This window comes from Mustela nigripes, chromosome 4 (genome assembly GCF_022355385.1).
Source record: "Mustela nigripes isolate SB6536 chromosome 4, MUSNIG.SB6536, whole genome shotgun sequence".
Classification (NCBI taxonomy): Eukaryota; Metazoa; Chordata; class Mammalia; order Carnivora; family Mustelidae; genus Mustela; species Mustela nigripes.
The window spans coordinates 58,210,618-58,229,795 of record NC_081560.1 but is presented as its reverse complement, the minus strand read 5'-3'; the positions used below and the strand labels follow the sequence as shown (position 1 = coordinate 58,229,795).

The following is a 19,178-nucleotide window of genomic DNA, read 5'->3' as shown; positions in this document are numbered from 1 at the left end:
AAAAACACATTAATTCAGGGTCAATGAAATAGTCATTAGAGATTCTATAAGAAAGAAGAAAAACACATTAATTCAGGGTCAATGAAATAGTCATTAGAGATTCTATAAGAAAGAAGAGATCGGGCGCCTGGGTGGCTCAGTGGGTTAAGCCGCTGCCTTCGGCTCAGGTCATGATCTCGGGGTCCTGGGATCGAGTCCTACATCGGGCTCTCTGCTCAGCAGGAGCCTGCTTCCTCCTCTCTCTCTGCCTGCCTCTCTGCCTACTCGTGGTCTCTCTCTGTCAAATAAATAAATAAAATCTTTAAAAAAAAAAAAAAAGAAAAAAAAAAAAGAAAGAAGAGATCAAGGGAACATACCTACTTAGTGTAAGTCTATAAAAGGTAGCACTTAAAGTTTGTAACAGTTTGTTGCTTTCATGTTGAAGTAAAAGTTTACTAGTATGTTGATCATATAACACATATTCCTGAGTTCTTAAATTTGAAAATTTACAAATTCTTGAGGTTCCTAATGAGATAAACATATTATTTACAAATACAGGTAGGTTTTTTTGTTGTTGTTACTTTCCAATCCTCTAACCTTTTATTCTCTCTTTTGCCTTACTGCTCCAGTAGGACATCCAGACGAAGTCAACCAGAATAGTGATTATAGCTATGCTTTTCTTGCTCTTTAATTTAGATGCAACATTCCTAATACATACTCAGTTTGATGTTTGCTTTAAATTTTCAGTAAGTCACTTCATCAGGTTAAGAAACTATACCTCCAGTTAGTTAAAAGTTCATCATGACTGGGTGATGAATTTTATCACACTTTTGTTCCAACTTCAGATATTTTTCTTTTTTAGTTTGAATAAATGGTAAATTAGTGTATTGGGCTTAAGAATAAACTATCTCTGTATCCCTAGAATAAACCAACTGGCACTTACTTATGAATGACATTGACCTTCACGTTGGAATGTATTCACTTTTACCTCTCTATAAATTCAACTGATAACATTTATATATGGTTTAACCACCTCCCTGTAAATGCTTTACACTTTCAGGAATACAACAGGTATAGCATGGACACTAATGAGAGAAGTACAGTAAACAAGGCTATTTCTCAATTTTATGATATTCTGATAATACCTCAAAGTATATGTACATTTTAACACATTACATTTTAGTAAATCGGCATTGGTATCAAGGTACTTATTTCCAGCACTACTACAGATGCTAGAAATAAATTGGTAGACCAGAACAAAACACACATATGCACATAAACACACACATACCCTTCCTGGGGCTCCCATTTTAAGTAAGGGAGATAGATAATATATGTAAGTAAAAAACACTGTGCACCAGATTGTGTTAAATTGCTGTGCAGAAGTAGGATGGTTAATGAGTACTTGAGTTGTGGAAGGACAAGGTGATTACATATTCACTACTAATCCCATCTGGAAAGAAATAAATATAATAAAGGCAACAAAAGTATTATGATAAATAGCATAAATATACAGAAACTATTGTTTTTCTGGAAAAAAAGGCACTTATGGTAAGAATGATAGATACATAGAAAAGCAGTTTTCAATCCATTTCCTTCCACTGCAACAAAAATAAGGAATCATGTTCAGAGTGTCTGTCACCTATTCTCTCCCTCCTCCACCAGGAACGTGCCGGAATGAACATAAGACAAATGGGTATTACTATTGTAGTGGCTAATGGTTTTTATTAATTCAAGTCAATATTTTCTAAACTTTGAAACTATTTTTAGTAATATGTAATTTAAAGTATGTTTCACAAGAGGCTAAAAATAACTGGTTGGCAACATTTCAAGAAGAGCCTGCCTAGCTGTACTTTAAATTCTTCTAAAAATCTTGTATGATACTCTGTAATTCCACAGATGAGGAAACAAACACCCAAATTTACATCATGTGGACACAAATATTTTAGTGTCTTTATCTTACATATTTACTAAGATAGAAAAATACCCCCAAACAATGAAACATTCAGGCTGCTATAATAAATTACCATAGGCTGGATGGCTTAAACAACTATTTCTCACAGTTCTGGAGGCTGACAAGTCCAAGCTCAGGGTGTAGGCAGATCAGTATTTGGTGAGCACCATTTCCAGTGTTGCATATTGTTGTCTTCTTGTATGCTCATGTGGCAGAGAATAAGGACACCAATTCCATTCATGACAGCTCTACACTGATTACTTAATTATCTCCCAAAGACGTCACTGCCTAATACCATCACATTAGGGGTTACTATTTCAAAGTGTGAACTTGGGGGAGACAAAAACGCTCTGTCCATAGCATTAACAGATACAGAATTTGGGTCTGTCCAGCATCTATTCCTCATTCTGTGTGAAATGGCTCCACAAGTTTCTTTTGAGCATGAACCCAGTCCTTGTAATCAACCGTGTCGTTTGGGAGCTGACCTGGCTTCGGAGGCAGACATATTAACTAAGCCTGTTAAAAGAATGGATATCCACTTGGGCCACAGTAATTGGATCAGAAAATAAAGACATGTTTTATAAACAAGCTTAATGAAAGCAAAACCCAAGACTTTTGGCAATAATACTGGAATAAAGACCATCTTTTCCATGGAGCTTACTAAAGAAATATAAACTTGTAACAGCTGATGGCTATGTCTGATATTTTAAAAAATTACAGGAGACACTTGTTAGAATGCCCAAAATCAACAACACAAGGAACAGCAAGTGCTGGCAAGGATATGGAGAAAAAGGAACCCACTTGTAGTGTTAGCAGAAATGCAAACTGGTGCAACCACTATAACAAACAGTATGGAGAGTTCTCAAAAAGTTAAAAAGTTAAAAAAACACTATGATCCAGTTATCACACTATTTACCAAAAAAATACAAAAATACTAATTCAGAGGTATACAGGCACCCCCATGTTTATTGCAGCAGTATTGACAATAGGCAAATTAGGGAAGTAGCCCGCCCAAGTGTCTATCAATTGATGAATGGATAAAGAAGATTGATACACACACAAAATGAACCTCAATCAAATTAATATTCAAATAACACCAACTGATATAAACTCTGAGAAGGCCTTAAATTAGCAGTAATTAAGCCACCATATCTAAGTCAAACTTTGGATACTTGAGACAATTTAAATGAAATGCCATAGAAAGAAAAATCCCCTTTCATTCATAAGCCTTGCTAAAAATAAGGAAAACTACTGGAGAAGCAAATTTAGTTTCTTTCTTTCTTTTTTTTTTTTTTCAAATTTAGTTTCTTAAACTTTTCGAAGACTTCTTTTAAAAAACCGTATCTGGGTAAGCTATGGGAATTTCTGCTGATTATTTTCCTTTATTGTACATTCTAGCCATGAAGTTCACTATTCTCAAAGGCCGAGACAAGAGCACAGCTCTGCTATTTTGTCTTAGTACACATGCCTTCTTATTAAGTCCCTAAGATCCACTAGCTGAAAAGATCTGTAGTCTCAAGGGCAATATACAGGGTTCTAGAAAGGTAGAGGCTTCCCTAGAACCAGCGCTGCTGGAAGAAGGCAAAACAACTATTTCCCTATTACTGATTTTCATGAATTTACCACAAGGGTTGCCTCTGCTATTGCTGAGCTAACCTGCTGGAAACACCCATGTGGGGAAATAACTGAGGTCTAAAAAGCGAAAGTGATACATTTTTACCACTCAGTTAACCTGACAGAGCTTCTTCATTGAAACCTCTGCCTGAAGGTAAGCATCTCAGCCATCATTTGACCTCTTCAAAGCCCCTTACAAAGGGACTTGTACATACTTAAAAATAAAAACAAAACTTGTCTCTTTCCAAGGTTTTAAAACAATCTGCAAAAATCTGAGGAATGGTTGGAAGCATTCACTTGTGATTTACTTGATTGGTGAAGAAAATCCACGTTCTTATGATGTTGACAAAGCCTGGTAACCTTATAGTTTATGAATAAACAAACCATAAAATGGAAGGCACTAATTTAGAAAATATACATAATATACATAGAGGTTTTTTGAAATTTTATTGGCCAGATCATTGTTGACAATCATTAAGACCCTCCCCAACTGTGTTTATACAGTTGTTCAAACTGGTTACTTTTAGGTTAAAAATGTAATTTCATTATTAAAGTTGCTATCCCAAGGTTCAAAAATATTTGTCATTGCATGTTCCAGCTCTTGGGCTTTGATCAGCATATTTTAGGAAAGTTTTATGTAACATCCAAATAAAACAAATTAGATTTAGGGAATATGCCTATTCTCTCCAATGGGCCAGAATTGATAATTCAGTAACTAGATTTTCCATAATCTCCCATCTACATTTTTAGACTATTTCTACTCATAAAGGTCAGAAAAAAACGTGGTACGTTGATGTCAATGCTTGACTTTTTGAGAGAAAGAGAGAGATTGGAGAGAGAGAGAAAGAGACCACCCTCTCTGAAGAACCTAAATCCTTTAATTACAACAAAACATTTTAAATATTAAGTCAGAAATTTAATCAGGGGATAAGAGGATTAAGATGGTGAAGAATACGGCATATTTTAAACACAAGTGTGTGCTATTATTTCTATTTAAAATTCAAAACCAAACAGATCAAGTCAGAATCAAAGACATTTGCCCAGTAGACAAGAAAGAAATGACCCGACTTCTTACTACAAAGGAACTAGAACTAACAGAGTATAATGCAAATGCATCAGAAAACCATAAATATACACATTCATACATTAATATTTTATGTAGGTTGTTATTTAAAGTTTATATCTTTTCACAAACATATATTTTCACTAGAGAGTTCAAATGTTTGTTTATTATCTCTAGAGTAATTGGAGAGTAGGGGGCACCTGAGTGGCTCACTCAGTTAAGCATTTGCCTTTGGCTCAGGTCATGATCCCAGGGTCCTGGGATCCAGCCCCTCAAGGGATCCCTGCTGAGCAGGGAGCCTGTTTCTCTCTCTCTCCCTCTTCCAGCTGCTCTCCCTGCTTGTGTGCACTCACTAGCACTCTCTCTCAAATAAACACACTTTTACCAAAAAAAAAACAACAAAAAAAAGCATACAGTTGGCTCAGACCTGCAAACTGACTTTAAGAACATGCCAGTAGGTGGTAGGTATATAGATTAGTTTCATGGTCCCTATTTTAATACATTTCACAACACCCCAATTTCAGCTTGCAAATATATGTTTAAAAAAAAACTTTTTTCATTCAATAATTTTAATGGAAAAAGCTCTTTTGGTAAACAAAAATTGAGCATATCCTATAGTAAAAATTAATCTCTTGTGCTCCTGAACAACCTCATTTAAAAAATTTGCTCATATAATAGAGGCCTAGTTTAAAAAAAAGTATTATGATTTATACCTTTTAGGCCATAAATACACACTGAGAATTTTTAAGGAACAAATATGCAAAAGACTAAATTATGTAATTTTAGTTGAAAAGTGGTACGTTATCTGTGGTACTCTTTGCAGAGTATTTCCCTCTGTATCTTCCAAACAGAGGGTTTCAGCAAGATACTGTTTAGGAACATACAAAATGTCAACAATAACAGAAGCCTAATAGTAGTCATGAATAGCATCTTAGTAAAATATCTGTTTTTTCTGTTCATTAAAATTCAGATTCAAAAAGTAACTGTAGATATGTTTGTTGTCAACTCATATCCTAAGAGCATTGGTATATAATTGCCATTATGCATTCAGTAAGAGGAAGTTAAAGCTTAATTAAAATATATTTCCTTAGCAGTTGTCAAAGGAGAGTAATGAGATGGATGGAAAACTAATAAACCTACCATTTTCTATACACAAATCTAGTTGCCAAAAATTACTCATATCTCCCTGACTCTCAGTGGAGAAGGTCCCTCTGTATTTCCATTATGATCAAAATCAAATGCTGACAGAATTCTCAGAGACAATAAACACGTGTTCTCAGTTTACAAACTATCCTCATTCCAAAATAGGGACTGAGGCAGAAAATATAAAACCAACTCTCATTCAGGAAAACAGCCCTTTAATAGTCTCTTAGAAATATTACTTTTAATTCTCAATGATATGAAATACCTAATAGTCAATACATCCCAAATATTTCCAAGTATTCAGAGTTACCGCCATTGACTGAGAATGTCGAATCTTCAAATACTTATTTTGATTTTGCATTTCTCTTATGGAGTTTCACTTCCCACCCCACTTGCTATTTTCAACTCCACCAGTGGGCACAGGATGTCCTCCACGTGATTCAGTTAAACATTGCAATTTTAGTTCTTTGTACAGCTGCTTTTGAAGTTTGGATAATTAGTCTTCCATAAAATGAAAATAAACAGAGAAAGATATCTCCCTCCAATGTTATTTAAGGAAAAGTCTACATAAAACTCACAACATATATACAACACATTTTATTTCAAAGGGCTGAAAGAATGCCACATACATTAGAAAACCCTCAATTTTCCAAGGACTAATTATTTAGATTGCTCTTCCGTCCTGCTTGCTATGCCTATTTTTTGTTTGTTTGTTTGTCTCATTAGTCAAAATATCAGAACTTGGACAAAGACTAAAATTAAGTCTTATTTTCAACTTGGCATTGATATTAGTAAGATAGCAGTTTTACTAGGGGGATTTTTTTTATAGAACATCATGACTCTCTCTGAAGTTTCTCAGTATTTTCTGTAAGTCCACATACCTGTCTTCCCTGAATATTATCAATAGGATGTCAGATTCATTGGATTCTTTTTATTTCTAGTCTTTTAGGCTTTCTACAGCACCTCTCTTTTCTAGAAACTCATTTCCAAGCCTCTAAGACACAACACTTCTGGGTTATAAGTTCTTAATGTAACTGGTCTCAACTTTTCAAAGACAATACCACCATTTTATAGCTATTATTTGGTAATACAAGGTTCACTAACTTGAACTAAGATAGCTTATCTATAAATATATGTTTTCTAACATATTTGATATGGATATGACCTAAATCAAGCTCTTCGAAAAGTTATAAACATTAAAATACATGTGCATTTTGGGGGGTTCTCCATCTCCTTCCTATAGCATCTCCAGCTGTTATTACTCTCTTCACATATCCAAAGTGTGTATGATTAGTGTAGGTACATATATTAGATATTATATATATGTGTGTGTGTACTGCATATACATATGTGTGTACTGCATATACATACACACACACATATATATGTTTTCATTTAAACATTTCTAGCCCAATTTAAGTTATCAACCCCTTAATTTACATGGGGTTCATTACATTAAGGTTAATTCTTAACCTTAATATTAACACTCTGGTATCACTGTGGGGGACAGTGTCCGATTTGACTCCTAATGATAACCACCTCTAGGTATTTATGTCCTTGTGTCATCACCTTCCCTGAGTATGGCTGGAACCTAGTCATTTGTTTTCCATGGAGAGAACACAGTAAAGGTGATGGGATGTCACTTGGTGAATATGTTACAGGAAACTTCTGTACATAATATGTACAGATGATTTGTCTCAGTCCTCTCTCTTGTATGTGTAACACTGGGAGATACTCTATCAACTGGCCCCCAACCACAAGCTTGTGAAAAACTGAGTCCTCAGAGCAACAGCTCAGAGGAACCAAGTCCTTCCAACAGGCAGGTAAGTGAATTAGGAAGCAGATTATTCCCAGGGGATCCTTGGGGTGACTACAGTCTTGATAAAGACCCAGAGAAGGTGAAACCAAAGGGACTATGAGATAATAAATGTTATTTTAAGCCACTGAGTTCGGGGGGTAATTTGTTATGCAGTAATAGCTAACTAATACACTGTTGAAAGGAGTAAGTGCATTAATTTTCCATGGCCACTTTCATTTGTAACGTTGCTTCACTTTTTCAAGAAAATTAAGGGGAGGTCTGTACTAGAAGTTCATATCTAATGCTCTATTTCATCTACATTTGTCTAACAGCATATTGCCACTTGAATGAGTCTCATAAGTAAGCTACCCAAACTAAAAAGTTTTGTTTTTCAAACTCACACAATTTTAAAGAGACATTTTATTTTATGACTTTCAGTTTTTCCCAAAGAATGAATAAGTCTAAACATTAGAAGCCAAAACAATATTGAAAGTGAAAAATATTTAGTCTCAAAAACATACCCACATCAAAAAAGCCTGATTGCTCTGAACAGGGTATTATGAGTGTCTGTAAACAGATTTAGTATTCCATGTTTGGTGTGCATGCCACATGATTCGGTGCCACAATAAGTACTGTGTTTAGTAAATAATTCCTATTTAAACTACAAGTAATTGCTCATTGCAGAAAGTAGAGTGTTAAGTCTAACTTCCCCCAAGATTATCATTAAAAAGAAAAAAAATGATATTCTGCTATTTGATAGCATAGCCAATTCTCTAAATAGGCACACTAAAGGATGACACTCCCAGAAGATACACAGCAAATGTGGTGTATTTAAAAGGGAAGAAGTACTATCCCTGTATCCTACAAATTCAGATCTTTTGGCACAAAAGTATCCTACAGCAGTTGGACTGTTCATGCAGTTCTTAATGGTTCATTATGAATTTAGCTGGGGTTAACTACAAAGAGATACATCGACAAGAATGTGTTCTGGACATCCTTTACAGTACATGAAAAACATTTAAAATTCAGACAATAGAGAAGGACAATAATATTTAACTCATCAAGTAGAGAGATCTGGTTTATACTTTCTGACAGAAAATCAATTTACACAGCTTTATCTCATTTAATCTGTAGCCAAACCATTTCATCTCACCATTTCATAGCTTATTTTGGAAGCTTTTAGAAGAATTCTCTACTCTTTTACAAGTAATTATTTAAAAAAAAAAAAAAAAAAAACAGAATCACAAACCTGCTTTGGTAACTTTCTTTCTTGTTTGTATGCCTTCCAGAGCCATAGCTGTAGTTGAAGAAAAAGTAGTGTCCAAGAGCAATAAGAAGGTCATTGAGCTCATCTACTTTACCTCCTGACCTCTCCAGGACCTGGATCTTCTATTTCTGTCAATTACATCAGTCTTTTCTAATGGCCTCATCTTGCGAAAAATACTCAACAAGCCAAATGTTGCTTCCAAAGTCCCAATTCTCGCTGCATCAAACCCAGGGTAATCACAGCTCAGAGAAGAAAGGAGATAGGAAAATGGATAGGCTAAAATGGAACACACTCCCTGCCATGCTATCAAGGATGGTGATTCCTTCCTTGTTACAGATTGGATGTGTGTGTCCCTGAGAACTCTTGAAATTCTAACCCCCAATGTGATAGTATTAAAAAGTGAAGCCTTTGGTTGGGGAATAAGTCATGAAAGTGGAATCCTCATAAATAGATTAGTGCAGTGATAAAGAGAGACCCCAGAGAGGCCTCACCCTCTTCCTGATATGTGAGAATGCAATGAGAAAATGGTGGTCTGCAATAGCGAAGAGGGTCTTCACCAGAACTTGACTATGTGGGCACTGTGATCTCAGAATCCTAACCTCCAGAAACATACGAAATAAACTTCTTTGTTTATAATCCACCAAATTAGTGGCATTGTTATAGCAACAGAATAGACTCAGACATTCTCCTCATTGGCTTTTACTTTGAAGTGTCAAAATAAAAACCCAAAAAGAAAAAATTTCCTCTCTGAACCATAATGAAACATATGAACTATAATAAAATAATTTCTCAACAAAATAAGAGTATGGGTAAAGTTTGTGGTCATATAAGGAAAGAAAATTCAGGCTCAGTTTCAGAATTTCCCTATCAGAGAGAGAAACAGTTATGATGCCTGTGACACAGAATGCCCATCTCCTAGGTCTTCATCTTCTTATCAGTGGAGGCTTTAAAAATTTGACTTATGCATTTTATAAATGAATAATCAGAGGACTACACAACTTCTATCACTTGTTCAAGATCAATCACATAGCTAGTTGTTTCGATTTCATGGAGTGATGCTAAAATTTAAACCAAGAAATAATCAGTTATAATAGTTTTGGAAAACTCTTTTTTTTTTAATAATTTTGTTTTTATTTATTTGACAGACAGAGATCACAAGCAGGCAGAGAGGCAGGCAGAGGAGGGAGAGGAGGAAGCAGGCTCTCCACTGAGCAGAAAGCCTGATTCGGGGCTCGATCCCAGGACCCAGAGATCATGACTTGAACCGAAGGCAGAGGCTTTAACCCACTGAGCCACCCAGGCTACCCAGTTTTGGAAAATTCTTTAAACATGTACCTGTGTGATTCTATCTCTAAATCCTTGATCATGTATAATGCACAGATTAAATGAAAAACTGCTAAAGGACTTTATATATCTTATAGAGTTCATAATTATCATAAAAGTTCATGTGTAAAATTTTATTTAAAAATGCGTAATTGGGATAGTAAGACACAATACAGAAATCCTGGATGCAGGCAAATGACAAGCCCTTGATAGTAAATATAATGTGTTAACGGTGCTCTGATTTCAACCTAGGACAAGATTTTATAACCTAGATTGATGGGGCTAATATTCTGCAAAGCGGCTCAACAAACACCTTCTCCAAATGAATTCCAACTTTCATTTCCATGCTATAGACACCACAGAGGAAAAGAAACTACATTTCCTAAGATTCTGTTTTATCAACATTCCACAGATTCTATCTACTATGTACATGTAGGAGACTTGACAGGTGGCAGTAAGGTTGGCTTGGTGCCAGAAATGGGAAACTAGGTCTAAGACAGAGACTTTGTGTTTCCTGGATCAGCTATGGCAGAGTTTCTATCTGTGGTTCCCCAGCATTCCATGTACCCAGAGTCAGTAATGGAAGGCACTTTTGCTAGCTCAGTCCCAGAAGGGTTGAGCGTTTCTGCCATTTGCATATACATAATTTGGTTCCATGACCCTTCAGGAATTCTATAAGTTACAAAATGCCCTAAAATAAATCTTTCTTTTAGACAATTACAGATACATTTTGTTTAAAACTAAGAGCCTTCATCAACAGAATTGACCCATTAGCCAGATAGCTTGTGATTGCTTAGAATGTTTGCCCTTAATGAGCAAGAAGAGATGATCTCACAGTTAGCTTAGAAACTTTCTCAAATGGTCATTGTTCATTCCCTTACTCAGCTTCATCTGAACATTCCATAACTGCCACCTGGTATCCAAGAGTGATGTGACAGTCCTTTATAGATTAAAGAGGGTCAATAGTTGATTCCAATATGCCAATATACTTAAGAACCACTGACCTAAGTCAGTCATCCAAATCTGGTTTACATTAAACTTTCAACAGAGGTTGAGCTTATGAAATATATAGAGCTCCCAGTATAAGCTTGATCTATTGAAATAGATTCTCTAAGGTATAGACTAGGAATCTATATTTATTAAATTCCTCAGGGGACTACAATACTGCCAGCTAAGGGCTTTTCCAAGAACCAGTATTTAGAAGCCACTGGCCTCTGAAAATCAATCATCAATTGGGCCTAATATAAGTTCATTCAAACAAACTTACTTCTTCCTCTGAGAATAACAGTAGGATTACTCAAGCAAGAGAAAAGTATATAAATCTTCAATCTGGACCTCAGGAAAATATCTACTAAGATGTTTCATGATATCTTGGTGAACAAGCTAGACAAATAAAGCTGAATGCAAAATTGGGTCGATTATTCAATGGAGTAATATCTATACAAAAAAGAAAAAAAACACACTTACCAATGGAATGATATCCTTCTAACATAGAAACTCCTTCTGTGAAATGCTCACTATAGCTTAAGCTGTAGTACAGTAACAACGAAGTTTATTTTTCATACTATACACCCATTGTTAATTTGCTGGGGGCTCGGATTCACAACATTTTCACTAAGGACTTAAGTTGAAAGAATGTCCACAATTTCCAAGATCTCTAGTGGCAGTGAGTAGATTGCAGATATATCAAGTTTTATACTGACTAAATAGGTAACTGTTTTCTACTCTCAACACTTCGGGCACCAAATGTGTGGAGTTTTATTTTTCCAGACTAAACAGTTCTGACACTAGCTACCTGTTAGCACAGACCATACAGGTTAAGGGTTCAGTCCCACATGAGTGTCTTCCAGTTCACATGATAATCCAAGTCAGGACCATGTGTACTCCTAACCAACAGTTTATACATAGAGCAGGGCTTCCCATAACCCCCCTCCTTGCCTTTGATAATTTGCTAGAATGGCTCACAGAATTCAGGAAAATACTTTATATAATATCACTGTTTATTATAAGAAATATTTTTTTAAATGTGTGTGCATATACATATATTTGTTTTTTAAGGCAAACATTTTACAAGGAGAGAGATATATCTCTCTCCTTGTAAAATGTTTGCCTTAAAAAACAAATGATAAAAATATTTAACTTCACCCAAATTAAAACTGAAAGCTCTGAACTACAGGTTTGAACAGTCCATGCCAGAAATACTAAGTGTCTATAACTTCACTGTTTTATCATCAGATACAGATTTTCCAATAATTAGAACAGGTTCCCCAAATACATCATTTTGTATCACAGATTTCAAGGGTGACTTAGACAAACTTACAATAATAGGATGAAGAATAATATTTTACACATAATCTTAAAATAATACTTAAGGACTAAGATCCTTAATGAGGATTAAGCTATAAAATAAGTTTTAATTATTCATAGTTATGTTTGTAGAGTTATTTTAGAAAGGGAAATAGGATTTGATTAAAATTCATCCAACAAATTATAAGGGCAAACTTTATGCTACATTTCTAGTCTAGAGCATAAATTTCAAGTCTTTCCTTATTTATTTACAACTTGAGAAATTGAGCACTAGATAATAAAGTCAGGAAACTTTATACTATACATAAATGGTCAAGCCAGCCACTTGATCCCTAAGTCTAAGTTTAAGCTACCCATTAAGAGCCTATTTTAAATTATTAACTTTTTGAAGCTGAGGCTAGCACAATATTTTAAAGTCAATTTTGGAAACAATTTGTGCTTTACTCCATTAATACAGCTAAGGAAGGAGCATATTCAGTATTTTCTCAAATGATGTCTCTGACCAGAAAAAATGCACACATACAGAGCATATCTCGAGTTAAGCAAAGGACCTGTTGAAATTTCTTATATCAATAAAGAATATATGGAGAAATGGAGTTGAAACATTATACAATTAGATGCATTTTTTGGTAATTGAATTACCAAAGAATTACCAATAATTGATCATGGGCAACACTGCAAAACATTTACAGATATTCAAGAAGGTATCAATCCTTATCCTTTTCCAAATCAATTTCTCCCCTAAACATGTATACAAATTGAAAATATATCATTATGAAGAAAGTACAGCTAATCAATCAGAGGCTATATTATAAATCCCAAAAGATAAAAAACTGAAATGTAACTAATAAGTATGAATTCAAACACAGAAAGTCCTACATATGTGTAAAACTCTATGGAAGCACAAAAAATAGACTTAACAGCACCATGTATTAAAACAAAAAGAGCTCCCATAATTCTATTTAACTATAGATATCATATACATCTTTGTATAATTATATATGTATATATATACGTATATATATCATATACACACATTCATATACTATGAACAAGCGACCAAGCCACCCAGACCATCCACATCACCAGAGATACTACACACATACAATGTGGGTCTTCTTGAAACTAGCAAGACGGTATGTCTAGCCCAGGCACTGAAGCCAATGTATTTCCTCATCCAAGGAGGGGTCACCAATCAACTGAAAGCCTATCCAAAGAAGCTCTTGATGCTCTGTCTTGATGCTCTGCTCTTAATTATGGTTAAATAACTTTCCAGATTTCACTAATCTATGTTTCAGTAATCAGAGACTGAAAAGAAACACATTAACTATCTTTGAAAACACCTTAATGGCTATCCCAGCAATGGATTAGTTTAGGGAATGAAGTCCAATGTGTGAACACCATAACAAACTGTATCTGACCGCATCATGGAGAACACAAACCAACGCTTCCTGCTTAAGAGTGAAGCAGCTTTACCTTATTAATCTTCATATCCTTAGTGTTGATACAATGTTGGTCAAGTAGGCACTCAAAATTAAAGATACTGATTTGACTAAGTGGAAAAATTAGTACTGAAGTAAAAGGTAAAAGTAAGAGAAAAAAAAGAAAAAAGTAAAAGACTGTCCAGAGGCAGTGGTTTCTTTATGTAGAGCCCATTAATGAGGACTGTCCCCAAGTTTCATTTAGAGAGTATTAGCCTGAGTCGCCTACGTTTAAAGGGTACAGTAGAAAATGGAAAATGATATCCCTCCTGCCCCCAATTTGGAGATATGAAATGCTCAACAGCATAATAAGAATCTGTGAGAAACCCTTCATGGAAGACATCGTTTAACTCTACTCACTGATGCCTCCCCAATTTTTTAACCATAGTCTCCTTCTAATGGCCTGTCTGATGAATATCACAGAACTGTTTGGTAAGTGCTCTTTAATGTGGAATCATGCACTGGACATGTATTAGCCTAGGAAGCATCAACTGGCACCTGTGTCCTTAAGGACAAAAGTAAACCCTGTATTTTAAACATTCTTAACATATTTCAGACATCTTCATTCTTTTAAGGAAAGAAAAGCAACACCCAAGTAAGCTATTTTTGCTTCTTAAAATGATGAAAGACAGATTTTGGAGGCTTCACAAGGTCATCATCTTCATGGCTAAATAGACAGATTGTTTAAAGGGTCCAAATTGGCTCAAAATAAAAATGGTCAGCTGCAAAGGCTCGTCCTTTTCAACAAGGCCACTTTCCCAACCAGGGAGCCTTCACAGGTGCACAGTCATAGAGATACACAACTCCTTGTTACTCTTGTGTACAGAATGCCAGGTGTGTAGAAATGAATAATCTTACTGTGACTATGAACTCCAGAGCAGTTACTGGGCTTAGGAAATAAAAACACAGAATGCCCAGGTGTATTGAATTTCAGGCAGGATAACGAAGAATTTTAGTGCAAGTATGTTTCCTGTAATATTTCAGAATACTTGTACTAAAAATTACTGTTTATCTGAAATTCAGATCTCACTCGGCATGCTGTACTTCATTAGGATCATACTCTTCCACTTGAATATCAACTACAGTGCATAAAAACCCTTTGAGTTTAGCCTAAATCACAGGAAAAAGCAAGTCCCAGGGACTGCATGTGCTTTTCCATTTCTTAGCTTCTAAGATTTTTCTCAATGAACTATTTTTGTATCTGCCTAGTGTAGCATTTGTAGTGTGGATTCATGACTCCTTCGCATGGTACAAGAGAAAGAAAGGATTTTTCCAGCCACAGTAATCTGGAATACAACCAAAGACAATCTATTGAAGATGGAATATTCCTGAACAAAGATACAGACCAAAGTTCTTATTCTTACTCTTCCAGTTATGCATTGTTCTTGGGCAAGTATGTGTATCTCTTCAGGCCGTGGCTGCCCTGACTTCAATAGCCCTTACTAAACTAATATATTATACTTCATGAACCTAATAAGTTAATTCAGCTTTGCCTCATTCCTGATGACTAACCAGAGGTCATACTCACATATTGTGGAAGCAGAGAAAACCACCTCAAAAAAAACCAAGGAACTGGCTAAAAGATGGTCCTTATATTTAATTAAAATCCATTTGTTTCAAAAGAAATGTTGTTGCCTTCAGGCTAAAAGGGTACCCTAAACATTTCACAAATAATAACTGTTACTCATCAACAATACAACTTTAAATGCCTGTCATTCCTTGGTCAGTACCAAATCACTTTTATTCCAGACCAATAAAAACCCCATCGACTATTTTAATTTCTTGATTCTTGCGGGGTACCTCCAAAACACTACAAAGCATTCTGCAATTTCAATAAAAGGTATCTACACACAAAGGGAAAATCCATCTTCCCTAACAGAGTCTCCAAATAGTTTGATTTAAATAACATTTCTTTGCACTAAGAATCTATAATGCTAATTCATTTTGCCTTCAGCTTAACTTTCTGCTATTAATAGAGTGACAGTAAGAATTTTTCTCTTGTTAAATAGTATGCCCTCTTGTTAGAGGAATGTCAAGCATTGCTTTCAAGTAATTAAAAACCTGATCACCAACATCGTTAGCACAACATAAAAGAAATAAGCCATTTCAAATTATACAAATGGCTGAGTTCTGAACTCAGTTAAATACAAAATTCTGGTTCAACTGGAATTTCTAATTTCAAATTCCAAATTTAGGACATAATTAAAATGATTTATTATTTATCTGAAATTCAAATTTAGCCAAGTATTCTGTATTTTTTTATTTGATAAATCTGGCAGCCCCATGTGGGCTACCTTGTAGAAGATATTCACCAATTTAATCTTTTTTTTTTTCTTCATCAGAACACTTGTTTTGATTTTTGTTTGTCCCCTCAAAAGAGGTTCTACCTATGAGAGAACACACACAATTTTCCAGCCAAAATTTTTCTTACCATTAATTTATTTTTGCTTTCAACAAATTGGGCTTCCTATATTCAAACTGTAGTCTACAAAACAAAAAATTTTACTTACCTGTGGATAATATATAAGAAGACCACATAATAAAATATTTCTTTTCCTCACTTCCTTTGCATATTCCCTAATCTGCATTAGGTTTTCCACTTTCTGATCAAAATGTACTGATTTATAATCAAGAAAATAAACCTGTAAAATAATACAAAATGTAACATTAGAATACCATTCTTTCCACTCTTCTTTGATAAATCTAACATTAAAGAAGTTCAAAACACAATTGTATTATTTTTATCAGTTTGTTATTATTTTTTCAGTTTGTGTTAATTTCTAGACAAGCATTTCAACCATAAATCCTTATTAAAGCTGAATCCTCCTTTACAAATACAAAAGCAGTAAGCAGTCAGTGAGAACACAATGCTAAAAAATACAAAATGCTAATATCATATTTCCACTTGTGTCAGAGCCAAATGTATAATGAATATATGATTTCAACCATTTGTTCAATTTATTATTTGAAACTAAGCTACATAGAAATATGTTAATTACCAATATCAATAAAATTCAAGGGAGTACTTATTATACTCAAGATTTTTAGAAGAACCCCTTTCAAATAATTTAATTTCTAATAAATCATCTATTTCTCAGAGTAAACCCAGAATTTTATATGTAACTTTCAGCAGTGTTAAATAACATTTTTCTTGAAATTATTCAATGACTATTTTTTAAACATTATTTTCCATTTAAATTTTAAAGAGCTCAGGGTGAGCTTTCTTCCTTCAAATTACTGAAGTTTTATGGTACTGTTCATCTTTTGTGGGACATAAAATATGTAATCACAATAGTATCAAAACAAGATGCAAATGTACACAAGGAACAAACTATACTCAAACTTTTGTATTCTTTCACAATAACAAATTTAAGAAACTCTCAAGAATTATAATTTGTTCAATTCCCTGTATTTATTATCTAGAAGCATTTTAAAACTAGTATACTAATCCTTTCCCTTCCTCTAGAAAATGCAAAACAAAATCTTACTATGTTCTTGGTGTAACACAAGGGAATGAGTTTTCACCTACCACACTGTATTTTGCTTTTCCAGGGAAAGGCACTTAAAATCCATTCTTAAAAGAAAATCATGTGAGGACATGTATGAATATTAATTCAGTAGATATTCATTCACTGTTTCTCAGACCTTTTCATTATAATTAACCAAAGACATACACATACAGTAGCCTCCTCCTAAAATCTAAAGTGACAATAAAGAAAATGCTCTATCCATTAAGAAACCAATAGAAAGACAAAAAAAGCAAAAATAAATAAATAAATAAATAACGGAGGCTAAAAAGAACCCCAAAAAAGGGTCTCGGGCATTACTATCTACTAAATAGTGGAAGACAATGTGCCCTCTGACCTTCAGCACACCCTCCCCTAACAGCAATTCCCTGAAAACTTACAAAGATTTTTCACCATGCAACAATACTTAGAGCAAATATAATCTGAAACTGGTGACCCACAGCCAGACTGGAACAATTATGAATGAACTATAAATATTAGACTTTCCTTCAGGGTAATTTATGACCAGTTGTTCCCCAGCTGAGACCTAGAAGCTAAACACCTATTAGCTGTTAAAAAGATACAAGTTCCCCTTTGTAGCCTAAGCCTTCTAGAAGGATGGTTCACATACCACCTTCTGTGATCTCCTTACCCCCCCTTGAGAAAGTGGAGGAAAAGTAGAGGGGGAAAAAAGACAGGCCCTATGCTAATGTGAAATTATGAGCTCAAGAGCGGAAGCTGAAGAGACATGTCCATCTCTGCCTTTTCTCCTGTCCTGTAGTGCTTTATGACATTTCATAAACTAGTGCCACAGGCTTCTCCTAGTCTTGTGAGTTTAAAATAATTTCCTGAAGCTAAAATTCCTGGTTGTGAGTTTGGGAGGAAAAAAAAAAAAAGGCAGGCTAATTCTTCAAACCCCAGGCAATTTATGAAACTGCAGTCCTGTTAAGAATCTATAATTAGGGGAGTGGCTGAGACTAAGACTCTCTCCTGGGCCCATAGTGCCAAGTCATTAAATACCCCATCTGGACTAAGATGGACTAAGGAACAACACTGCTGTTTGGTGCTCCAGGTCTCACAGTACTATTTAACTCTTTCACCTGTGCAATGTTCTGTACTATTTAGATACCATGAAATGCCAGGAGCCACCATACCCAACGTACTTGATGTGAATGGAATGCCCCACAGTTTTGCAATGCACGCAATCCAGGCAGCCTTATTGATAGCCTAGATACTTAATGAGGCAGATATTTCCTGTTTAATACAAGTCTTCCTAAAAAATTTTCAGCTCTGATAAATCTCACAGTAAACTAAAGGGCATTGCAGAATGGGTTTATGGAAAAAATAGCACAAGGATCAGAAAAGATGAAACCACTCTACTTTGTAATTACAGCTTCCTTATAGATTTAAAATGCACAGAAATTAAAGAACGGAAATGCTAGTAACATATGAACTAAAGAAGGAATGATGGATACAGCCAGGAATGGAGCTCTGCCCTGCAAAGCACCATTGAACTTGGCTTAGGAGGAAGTGCACCTGCCAGGGGAACCTCTCTGCAAAGTCAAAGCTAGGAGCCAGTGCTCATTTTTCAATTTTCCTTAAAAAGTATCCTAAAGAGAGCCTAAAATGAATAATAACTTTGGGAGCTTAAAAGTGGTAGAACTAAAACTCTCAACAAGAATAAACTATATTGGAATGAGAAGGCTCAAGAGATAAAATGTGCTGAATCTGTGTTTTGTTTAT

The 19,178-nt window shown here is 34.9% G+C and overlaps 1 protein-coding gene across 1 annotated transcript in view; it reads right to left on the bottom strand.

The window, feature by feature from the left end:
- CRPPA (CDP-L-ribitol pyrophosphorylase A) overlaps window positions 1-19,178 on the bottom strand; it is a 313,919-nt gene that overhangs the window by 106,100 nt on the left and 188,641 nt on the right. Inside the window, exon 9 of the mRNA XM_059396757.1 lies at window positions 16,440-16,571. Coding sequence (XP_059252740.1) covers window positions 16,440-16,571 — 132 coding nt within the window. The remainder of the gene's footprint in view (window positions 1-16,439; window positions 16,572-19,178) is intronic.